Raw genomic sequence first — 12,482 nt, forward strand, 5'->3', positions numbered from 1 at the left:
GGAGTAACACAGTATGATTTTTGAATACAGTAAAATTACGATGAAAGGATGCCATACTCTCATATCAGTCACTCATACTTTCAATCACTCGGCTACTCATAGGTCACCCATACAACCACTCACTCGTGCGGTTAGGGCAGGTGAAATGTACCGGGAACGAAATTTCCGCATCCCCCAATATTGACTTCACCCAAAGATTACTGATTAGTTGGCCAATGATTAGTATTTCAAGGAGCTCTAAGTCAGGGTTTTAATTTATCTGACATCTTTTTTCCGAGGTTTAATCGAACCATTTCTTTGAGAATTCGTTATCCATTACTGTTGATTTTTGCAGGTATATTAAACATGAAGGATTATTAGTGGGTGCCATCATGAACATTTCCGTCCCTAATTCTCTCTCTGTAACAAAGCTTTCCTCCTAGTTCTACTTCCATGATGGATAACGAGTTGTATGCATGATGGTTTTCTCTTTCGAAGTGTTCCGATGCATGTCAAATGATTCCTGAAACTACGTTAGCTGTAGATATAACTCTGGTTACGATCGGATGAACCGAAAATGCCATGGAAGGGTAGCAAATCCTACTAATAATACCACTCGTATAATAGGGTTTGCTGATCGCGCTGAGTGTAAGGAACTGGTAATTGAACGTAACTACGTGAATTCTATTCATTATACAAGGGAAAAGAGGTCTTAAAATCGGATCTTGGTGAGTGAACGCTAGCGGAGGAATCTTATTCGCGGAAAATATACAGGCGGCAAAGATCGCCATGCAATAGTTACTCTCGAGCAGTGCTGTCCGAAAATACAATCGAAATAATTTCACTCCTGTCCAAAATTATAAGGGATATTTTTTTTATCAGTGAGAAAAGTTCTATACTACAAAAAAAAATTATCTGATATTTGAAGTATTTTCACTCCAACGAAATTCGGAGGAGTAAAACTGAATTTCGATGCGAGAATCACGCATCAAGATGTGTAGTTACGAACACTGGTACCAGGCAGGGCTGTCTCAAGAGCATCGTGGGGCCCTACCTGGCATTCTCGAAAAATTCAACTTCTTATCGCTTTCTGAAACCCCTCTTCTCTTGAAGCCCACGGAACGTTAAGACGGTAGTGGTACCAAGAATCCCTTTTTTTCCGCAGATAGGGTGCATTCTGTGCAAACGAAAGAAATAAAATAGAATATGCGAAAATGTGCAAAATTCTGTTCAATTTCGATATCTCGGTGGAATGACGAATAACATGCTACCTTATTCAATATAGTGAATTTTTTCTTTTTTGCGCAGCAAAAAATTCTGTGCTCACGGAGCATTCCCATTAATTCCTAGACTCTAGAATGTCCATATTTTGTAAACTTATTCCCTATGGAAACATGGTGCGTTTCTTAGCTACTTTCGTCCAATAAACGGGTAAAAATAAAATTTTAGCAAAAATTTGTGCCTGCTAGAAATAAAACATAACTATATCCGTAGTACAGCAGTATTCGCCAATACGCCATTTAGATGCGTGATTCGCTCATCATAATTCGATTTTACTGCTTCAAATTTCATTGGAGAGTGAAAATACTACTTCAAAAATTTTAGGTATTTCTTTTACTAGTTATTTCTGTTTTTCTTTAAAAAAAGTCTGTTTTACAAAACTACCCCTTATAATTTTACAGTTTAGAGAAGAGTGAAAATTACATTTCAAAACTATTCTATCGGATAACACTACTGTGTAGTATTACATAACATGTAAGAAACCCCATTGACCTGGAGCTTCTGCTGCCACTTATCATATAAAACACAAAACTTTTAAAAATTTCCGATTAAAATTGGTAACAGGTTTTTATTCATGTGCCGTACAAAAAACAATGTGATATTACTAAATATTTTATAAGCAACATAGGCGTACGCAGAATTTTCTGGAGGGGGTTTTCAGATTTTTGTTCCTTCTGGGGGGTGTTACGTTTTTTTCCTGCCAAAATAACACTATAATCTGGGCTCGGGGTGGGGGGGGGGGAGTTAGAATCACAAAACCCCCATTTTGCGTAAGCCAATGATGAGCAATAATATTAGTTTATTAAGTTTGCATCGAAATTTTAAGTTATTATTTGTGTGTTATAACATAACATTAGTGGAGAAAAATGTAGTTTTCCTCGACTTTCAGTAATTGTAATCGAAAGCGGGGAACTAGAATCGACCTGTTTTTGGTCTGCTTGGTCACTCATAGAGTCAATCGCACACTCACATACGGTCACTCACTCCATTTATTACACAGTCAGTCGCTCACTCGGTCAGAGCAGGCAATATGTCAGGGACGAAATGTACCGGGAACGAAACGTAGCAGAGGCGAAATTTCTGGACCGCCTTTGTTTTTGAGTAACAGTAGACAAATTGAGATCAATGAATATCCGCAGATTTTCCCATGTATTAATTTTATCGCTGATAAAAATTTAAACGCAAAGAACTGATACATTCAAGGTGTTTGTACACGTTTTATTGCATACACTTTTCTTTTATATACACTCTCTGTATTGGACGGAGGTTTGATAAGGGTTTTCACTGATTTCAAATTACATCAGAAGTGGATCAATATACATAGAGGAGAAATGATTACAGTATTTACAGTTTATAAGAATATAAATAATTTACAATATTATATTCACGTTAAAAGCATTCAACAGGAACACCGCATCATTCAGGTATTGAAAGTATTTGGAATAGTTCGAATACAATTGTTTAGCCATTTCGAATCGAAAATATACATGATTATCAAAATTTTCATGGTTATACATTATATACATCTTTATACGAGCAATTATTTTGTAATAATCATTGAAAAATATTCCAGTAAATTGGTTATTAATTCCATTATTTTTCTCTAGAACTGCCAAGGGATCCCAAGGCGACAGACATCCCAAAAGATTATGACAAAATTTAAGTACATTCATCCAACCCAGAAACAAAAAATCAAACAACTAGCGGTGGAATGCAATTGTTAGCCTAAAACATTATTAAAAATGATAACAGTTGGCTATTCATCACCTTTTTTGCACTTCTTAGCAATATCTATAAAAAAAAATGTATTTTCCCTTCTTTCCTTCAGTTTCTAATTTTAAGTTATTTCTCTTTCTTTGTTCTGCCGACACCATCTATAACAGAAGGCCTACTCGCGAAGCTCGTGACGTCACTAAAGAAGGCATCCATCTCCCCTATAGCTATTGGATATAGCAGGCTAACGCATGCGCCTCCTTTACCCTTTTTTCTAGTATATCCAATAACTATAAGTGAGATGTGATCATCTTCAGTGACGTCACGAGCTTCACGCGGAGACCTTCTGTTAAAGATGGTGTATTGGCTCTGCACATGATCATGTGTTGTTTGAATGACGTCACTCTAACAATCTAGGGATGCGGAATTTTAAATTCATTCTTGGCCTCTACAGGTGTTCAAAATATTAACATTTCTTTTTTTTGAGTGACCTATAATCATTCCGCCGGATTTTTTTACATTTTTGTGCATATATAAATGAGTAGAATTAGTGGCAATTTGTTCAAAATGTTTTGAAGGAGTCACCTTGGGACCCTTTCCTTGTGAGTGAATTCTGTTTCTCTTGCTAGAGGACCCCAAACATTGTGTACAAACACTTTTTGTCAATCAGATAATGGCTTGAGAAATTTATATAAATTTACTTTCTCACAGAAAAATCCCTGCAAAAATTACCTTCCCTCTAGATGGAACAATAGTTCCTAACATTTCAATATTCAAGTAATCCTCGTAAATGCGTTGAAGGCGTGCGCACCCATTGAAATCTGGAAGTTTTTCATATCCCTTTATATAAAAGTCGTATGGGAATCGCTTAGCTCTAGACATGCGCATTCCTAGAAATGCGTAGGAGACTGACTGACCATTAAAAAATGCGTAGTAAGCGTTTGTACTCGTTCAAATGCGAATAAGACTTGCGTACCACTAGAATTTAGTGTGTGTATACTTTAAAAGGAGTAGGATACTTGCGAGTTCATAAAATTCTATCATTTTTAGAAGGCTTATGTATTTTTCAAAAAAGTTCCGAGATTTGTTTGCCCTTATAAATGCGTAAGAGCTTTGCGTACCTCCAAAAATGTCTGAGAGCTTTGCGTACCCCTTGAAATGCGTAGGGAGTTTGCTTACTCTTACAAACGTGTAAGGCAGTGCTTCTCAAAGAGTGCGTCGTGGCTCTTTGGTGCGTTGCCAGCGTTTCTCAAGGATGTCGCGGTGAGCTTCTCATATTAATGAATGCCTATTCAGAGTCATGCAGCGGTTTTTTTCGTGTCTATTTTTGGGAACCACGAATAAACAACAACTGAGGGCACAAAGGAGACGCAGAAGTTTGAGAATCACTGGCGTAGGGGGTTTGCTTACTCCTACAAATGCATAAAAAAGAGGCAAACAAACGTAATCGGACGAATCGTGGAGCATTTCATGAGGTTTCGCATTGATTAAGGTACGAGCATATCAGTTTTCTTGCCATTATCTCGATTACGTAAATATTTGTAGGCAATTTTAGGGTCTTTTTAGCAAGAGAATCACACCTGTATGATTTCAGGAGGGTCTATGATGAAAGACAATAAATTAGGGAAATAAATGGCTTATAAATTAATTTATGAGAGAAAATACCTTGAGGCTTACGGAGGTTTGGATCCCGTTATGGATTTCACGCCGGTCCCTAAATTATTATGCGTTCGCGGTTAATCGCCGCTGAAGTAGATGAGATGGGGTGATTATATGTGTATAATGGTGTAAAGTGACCTCTTGTTTCGTCTTCACCTGACCGTCGGTATCCGCATCCGTTTCTTCTTCTCGACTTTCTTGCCAGTGGCGTAAGGGTCGTCTTCGACGGGATTCTTCGATAATTTGCAATCGATGAGGAAAGAGGCGATCAACGGTAGACGCCACTTGCCTTTCGCTTTGGGCTTTGGCATGCCGAAAATTAGAAGCTTGTACATGCCGATCCTGGGCGGAGTTATCGTGTACGATATCCTCGTTACGACGCTCTCGTCTCTCTGGAGGATAGTTCGGGTCTCGACCTCGTTGCCTGATGCGTCGAAGACCTGAACGAGAACCGAAATGAGTATCAATTACCTCACATTATCAATATTTGATACAGGGGTGGACAAATTGCAACCGCCAGGTCACCATTTAGAGTAAAAAATTGGTATTGTCGCCAAAAAGTTTCTTAGTGTGGTTACTAAATTGCAAGCTTAGAGCCGCACACAATGTTTGGCATTTTTAGCAGCATATCTGCCAACATGAAAGTGAAAGAATGGCCATGCCCTCGAAAAAGTGAAAATAAACATTATTTCGCGGTTTTTTTTTCTTCGGGTAGAAGTTTTTTCGGCACTAAAATTGTTTTTTCTGGAGCCTAGATTTGTTTTTGCAATTTTTCCATTAAATGTTTCTCTTGGTATACGTAGACATAGGCGTACGCAGAATTTTCTCGAGGGGGGTCAGATTTTTTTCCTTCTGAGGGGGGTGGTTTACGTTTTCTCCTGCAAAATAACACTATAATCTTGGCTCAAGGGGGAAGGGGTTAGAACTCCAAACCCCCCCCCCCACTTTTGCGTACGCCAATGTACGTAGATATCTCTGGAAATTTCGAGATGGGAAAACACCAGAGTCTTCTGGTAACGTAATACTACGTATTTTGTTACTTATGGATGATGTTGAACTCAATAAATCACACCGTATAGTCTTTCCGCTATGCAAAAGAAGCTGTTATCTGAAACTAGCTTTGCACATTTTTCTGAGTTATAATGGAAAATCCACGCAAACGCGGATTCACCCCTTCCGGTCCCCCCATTCCACATTATCGGCATAGGCTTGAGAGTGGAAAATTCGTCCCCCCCCCCCGTCCACTATACAGCCACGCCTTCCACGTATCCGTTTATGATCTATCCTACGTTTTAGACTTGTCTGTGATTACTTTTCGTTACTAAGGCCGGGATAACACAATAAAGTTTTGATGAAAGATCTTTTTTATAAAACTGGAAAAATTCAACCAGTAAGCGCATCGGTTACATTCGAGCAAATGCAACCGGTGATATTATTGGTTGAATTTTTCGAGTTTTATCAAAGAGCTTTTACAAAACTTTTATAGTGTAATCCCTGCCTAACAGGGACGAAATCTTTGAAAGTCGAGCATTTTTCTGTCCTAGAAGGTGGTTTGATTCTTGGTTTCGCAGATGGAAATCTGCACAAGACACTAGAAAAGCTTAGCTTATTCAAAAGAATATGGTTCAGAACTGACCTGTTGAGAGATGAGCATCTCACCAGGTGCCTCGATAGCGAGCTTCCTCTTGCCACCCCAAGTCACGATTACCGGTCCAGCCTGGTTTATAAGCTTCAGCTTATAGTCAAAGAAACTCTGAGTTGGACCCCACGGGACATCATTCACGGGATAAGGGTTGATATGCTTCTTGGCCTTCACGCACTCCAGTAGAAAAATGGCGACGTTCTTCAAGGTCGTGTCGTCATACATTTGCCATTCTGGACGGGCGTAAATCTGTGAAATGTCATAAGCAAATTATTTAGATTATCGTTAGTTTTATCATCGATGTAGTCGTCAATTTATGAGATTGTGACGTAATTAAGGAGCAATTACTTTGAAATAATATGTCCCTTCAACAGGTGGGGATATGGCGAATGATCCGAGGAGTCTGTCTTCTTTCAACTGGCAGAAAACGTGTCCGTTCAGGGATCCGTTTTCCCGATCATCCGCAGAGTACAATTTGAACTTGTACCTCATTGGTCGATGAGCGGCAAGCTTCAGTTCCGTCTGGACGCGAACGACGACTGGATTCTGTGGCCTGGATCGGATCCTGAGGTTATACTCGAAGAAGAACGGAGTCACTTTCGGCAGGGCGTTGAATTCTTCCAGTTTCAGAGGTTTCTCCAGTAGCTGCCATCTATGGGCGAAGTATTGAGAGTCAATTCAACGAGAGAATTCGATCAAACAACAACATAATAAAAAAAGGAACGCTACACGAGTGTCCCAGAACTCTGCCGTCATAATGAGAGGGGCGATCAGTACACACGCCAAGGTAAACAGTTTCCCCGCAAGAACCAGGGGTCGTAAATAATTTTGTATCCACAGCATGTGTTGACATGCAATATAAGATAGGACTACTCGAAACTCTAGGCTAACTCGTTAGGAGTAGAGTATTTTCCCCCCACGCGAATATAATACGGTTACAGAGGGAAAAAGGGGACGATATTTTCCGCCCGTAATTGGATGTAGAGAGAATTTTATATTTTGTTATCGATTAGGTGTTGATAGAGCTCCTTAAAATACTAGGCTAGCTCATTCGCATCTTTAATGCACCTTGAAAAGAGGGCGGCCTCATCATCCTCCCTCCTAGAACAAAAAACTGGTTTTGTCGCTCCAAGTGACGTCAAAATAACTTGGAATCAGTGATGTATAGAAAAGTAATCACACACACTATGTAAAGACTTGGAACCGAGTTTTTTTGGTGGCATATTTTGCCAAAAGTCTAATAGAATTAAGGCCTTAAATTCACGCAATTTTTTTCGCATTTCTTTTCTGCACAAAAATATCAGAATTAATATCTCCACAAAAATATAGGACCTCTGTCGCCACCTATCAAGGGAAAACAAAACTATCTGTTAATTTTCAAGTAAAATTGGTTTTTGATTTTTACCGGTATGCAGCATAAAATTTACACCGCTATGCAGTCTGAAAACATTCAATGTACGGCATCGTACCAAATAGCGTTGAGGTTCATGATACGCACCGGTTTAAAACCAACAACAAATTTTACTTGTGAAAACTGACGAATAGTTTTGGTGTTATTTGATAGCAGTGCTTTTGCTCTCGTGCACAATATTAGAGCATATTATTGTTACACTAAAACTCCTGTTGCGAAACATGGCCTCCACATCCTGCAGCGCAGCAGGGTCCCTAGCCTGAAATATTTCTGGGAGCCCATATTGAGAATTTATAATTTATAGTGAGAAAGAAACAGAAAATGATTAAAAAATTATTCCGGGCCCTCGGGAAAAATAATGTTCTCGGGCCGTTACTTATAACTGGAAGCAAGAGCTTACGCATTAACTCACTCCGACAAATCAAGGTACCAGATCGATCCCATCATGTAGACCACCCCTATTGACATCAGTCTCTGGGCCATGCTTCAATGGATCCATGCGTTAAGATGGCCTGGTTTAAGCAGGGCCATTTTAGAATCATCCGGGGGGGGGGGCTCTACCTGAGTGCGAGTACCTGTATACCAATATGCGAAAAAATAGCATCAGATCTCATTACCATGGGGCCCCCCTACGTACTCAACGCTCCGGGCCTTGTACGGTAGGCCCATGCTTTAAGATCGTTAGGATCTAAGGGCAGTTCTGCTCGTTCTAAAGTATTCGCTTTTTTTCCCCCAACCAACCTGCGTCTAAAGTTTCATTTTTTCACATCTCAACACTTTTCCCACAGTTCTTTGTGGCCACCTTAGCAGCTTGTCCTGGACCCCCTTCAAATTGCGTATCACCTTTGGTACATCTCAGAATCACAAGGCCGGGCCTGTGTCATAACTTCAGGCGTTGGAAAAATGTGAATTTTTGGGGCACTTCATATACAACGTTCTTTGAGGTAGGCAGAGGCACCGGCATAGTCAGTATTAAGTCACTTAAGTGATATAAGAATGTGCCACAGGCCACTCAAAGTGCTCAGGAAACGGGCCGCGGTTCCCTTAAGTGATGTGGAATTAACCAGTGGGTCCCTTGAAGGGAAATTTGCCTCTTGGTTCATTAAAAAAAACAAAATTAGGTTTGATGTCGCGGCCACGACGGATGACTCTGAGGGCCACATTTAGCCCACCGCGAGACATGCATGTTGTAACTTATTTCACAAAAACAAACGTATTTGAAATTCCAGGAATGCCTATTAAACGAACTGCATGTTTCATTTTTCTATAATTTCCCACTGTTTCCAAGCTCTGCCATTTGAAAGTCAGGCAGTCTTTTCTGAAACACCCTGTATATAGCGTGGAGGTAATTTTTAATTACGTGTAGCCTGGTATCATCTCCTGAGAACAGAATTACACGGCGTATTAGGAATTTTTCAAGAAGAGTTTACTTGTTTTATTCAAGAAAAAATCCAAAGAATAAAATTGAAAAAACAAACAAAATGGCGAACGTCTTCAAGGAAAGTAAGTGCAAGGCGAAATAAGAAGCGATTTCGCGTCTCATTAGGCCATTACATATCTTTTATAATCCTCTTACGAACCATCTGTACGTGAAGTAATCGGTTTTGATGACGGTATTCGAAGCCATTGTCCATAACAGAACGAAAAAAAAAATTGAATACTTAATGAGATCGGTTTATTCTCTAAGACGTTCTTAATCACCGAAAGGAGGACGCGGTCCTGTTTAATTGGCATCAATAAAAGACATCGGATAATATCGAATCGTGCTGCCAATGTATGTATTTACTCAGTATTAAGTCCATGGATTGTGTATAATAATAATAATACAGGGTGATTATAATTAAATTTCTCTGTGAATAGTTTTTCTCAAAAACTACTTACCCGAATACAGCCAAATTTTTTAGGATATCTATATGAGACCATAGGAGAGAAATATATGAAATAAAAAAAAAATAGTTCGATTTTCGACCGCCGGGTGAAAAAGTGGAGCAAAATTTTTGATTTAAAATATATTTTTAGATGAATGCTAAATTTTTCATTTGAAAAATGTTTTTGCAGATCAATGCTAAATTTTTTTATTTGACAAATATTTTCGCAAATGAATGCTAAATTTTTCATTTGAAATATGTTTTTGCAGATGAATGCTAAATTTTTCATTTGAAATATGTTTTTGCATATGAATGCTAAATTTTTTTTTTGACATATATTTTTGCAGATGAATGCTAAATTTTTTTATTTCACAAATATTTTTGCAGATGAATGCTAAATTTTTTTATTTCACAAATATTTTTGCAGGTGAATGCTAATTTTTTTATTTGACAAATATTTTTGCAGATGAATGCTAAATTTTTTTATTTGACAAATATTTTTGCAGGTGAATGCTAAATTTTTTCATTTGAAAAATGTTTTTGCAGATGACTGCTAAATTTTTTTTATTTGACAAATATTTTTGCAGGTGAATGCTAAATTTTTTTATTTGACAAATATTTTTGCAGATGAATGCTAAATTTTTTTATTTGACAAATATTTTCGCACATGAATGCTAAATTTTTCATTTGAAATATGTTTTTGCATATGAATGCTAAACTTTTTTATTTGACAAATATTTTTGCAGATGAATGCTAAATTTTTTTATTTGACAAATATTTTCGCAAATGAATGCGAAATTTTTAATTTGACAAATATTTTTGCAGATGAATGTAAAATTCTTACCTTGAAATTTTTTTTTGCGAATAAAGGCGAAATTTCCAATTTGAATTTTTGGTTTTTTTTGTTTTTTGCGAATTTTTACGCATCCCTACCGATAATTCTTTGAAAAATGGATGGATATTATTCAAACCTGGAATAATTGTTCTCCATTTCGCTGAAAGGATAGTGTGTCCATATCATGACCTCGGGATCCGTCAGGAAGAAATGTTCGTTCAGTTTTCTTTGGAATTTTCCGGTATGGTCCGTATAACCTTCGATAGGAAAAACACAAAAGAAACAAGCAAATATTGATTTAGGGATTAAATTCATGCTAAACACTTATATTACCTAATTAGTAAATTATTTCTAAACAGATTCACAGCAATTGGTGGATGATATATTGCTCATATACACTTCGATGGTCGTTTTTTCTGCGTGAATTAGGGGTCATTCAAGCATTACGTCAGCATCGATGGGGGGGGGGGGTCCGATTTGCTGACATTGATGACAAGGGGGGGGGGGGTGTTTGAATGATGCTTACGTCATCTACCACCTCCATGAAAATATGAAATATTTTTAATGGCGTCTTACTCGGTGCGCCAAAAACGAGAGAAAGCTTTCGCTAGTTCGCGAGCGCCTAAACTTACATTATTCATATTGATAAGTCCCATATAGAGCCATTTTAGTGATCTTTAAATGTATCGCGGCTCCAAGTGATCTGGAAATGTGTCGCTCATCACTCAAGGAATTCGTGATTATGCTGCGGATCACTTAAGTAATCAGGGAATGTGCAGCGGGTAACTTGAGTGATGCAGAACCGCACTGGGGGGAGCCGCTAAAGTGCTCCAAAACTGTCACTCAAGGGATCTGAAAATGTGCCACGGATCACTTAAATGCTCTGGAATTGTGCCACGGGCCACTTCAGCGAACTGTGAAAACGTGCCGCTTAGTTAATTTTTTTTTTTCAAAATTAGGTTTGAGGAGGCAGGCCACATTTGGTCCTCTAGCCAAGGGTTTGCCATATATGCCTTAGAGCATAGTTTCCCAACCTTTTTTGTCTTATCGCCCCCCAACGCGATTTAACCCATAGGATCCTATGATATACCCGTAGCTTCTACCGCCTCCCAGGGGGCGTTAGCGCCCTTGTTGGGAATCACTGGCTTGCAATGAATTTCTTAAAAAAATATATATTTTGAGTTCTTAGCCTTCAATTAGCATTGAAACTGAAAAACAGAAATCGTATATAATAACACATGAAGGCGTTTTCTTCCGAAAAATTCCAACTTTAAAAAAAAATATTTTTTTGCGTAATTTTTGATCGTGTCTTACGGGGGGGGGGGGGGGCACGAGTCTTTCCTCCCCCCTCTCCCCCCGCGTACGTCTGCTGATCCCACCAATATGCGTTAGGAGGTAGGGGGCAGAGCTGACAATGGGGGCCGGGGGTCAGAGTTTTGCTGACATTTGCTGACAAGGGTGGGGGGGGGAGGGGAGGAGGTCAAAAATGGCTGATATTTTTGCTGACGTAATACTTAAAGGGCCCCCTACGAGTGAAATGATCGCGAATGACTAGGGTGACCATACGTCCCGTATTTCCCGGGACAGTCCCGGTATTTTCTGTTTTTTTTGGCCGTCCCGACTTTTTGGCAAAAGTGTTCCGGTTTTTCCCGTATTTTACACGACGCCTTCTTGAATTTTTATTCTTTATTGAAGTCAAAGATTGACATTATTTTTCAACTCATAAATTATTTTACGATAATTATAACTATATATGAGAATATTAATCTCCCACATTTGTCTTGAACGTTTGTTTTCGTGGAATACATTTTAATCCACTGCAATTTGCAGCGATGCATCATTTCCCGCCATTGTGATTTTTCCTTATTTCAACAATATTTGGCAACTTTGTTTGGTTTTGGCGTTGTTTTTGGCGATGTCCCGTATTTCCCCGTATTTGGAATCCCAATGTCCCGTATTTCTCTCGAGGAAATATGGTCAGCCTACGAATGACACGTGTGTATAGGAACTTATAAAGAGGATTCACGTATACTCCGGTCAAGGATGGTCAACTTCTCGACTATCCTTAGACAGAGTTTTAATACCTTATGAGTG

At 38.7% G+C, this 12,482-nt stretch overlaps 1 protein-coding gene across 1 annotated transcript in view; it reads right to left on the minus strand.

Annotated features, from left to right (window-relative positions):
* Positions 1-4,350: 4,350 nt before the first annotated feature.
* The window catches only part of LOC149069119 (kyphoscoliosis peptidase-like), a 54,392-nt gene continuing 46,260 nt past the window's right edge, over positions 4,351-12,482 (minus strand). Inside the window, exons 7-10 of the mRNA XM_089251132.1 lie at positions 10,525-10,645; positions 6,623-6,926; positions 6,269-6,523; positions 4,351-5,072 (exon numbers count right to left, since the gene is read on the minus strand). Of these exons, the coding sequence (XP_089107258.1) occupies positions 4,785-5,072; positions 6,269-6,523; positions 6,623-6,926; positions 10,525-10,645 (968 nt within the window). The 3' untranslated portion in view covers positions 4,351-4,784. The remainder of the gene's footprint in view (positions 5,073-6,268; positions 6,524-6,622; positions 6,927-10,524; positions 10,646-12,482) is intronic.

This window comes from Pholcus phalangioides, unplaced genomic scaffold (assembly GCF_987345545.1).
Source record: "Pholcus phalangioides strain wild (caught in Gottingen) unplaced genomic scaffold, Ppha-v1.0 ptg000024l_1, whole genome shotgun sequence".
Classification (NCBI taxonomy): Eukaryota; Metazoa; Arthropoda; class Arachnida; order Araneae; family Pholcidae; genus Pholcus; species Pholcus phalangioides.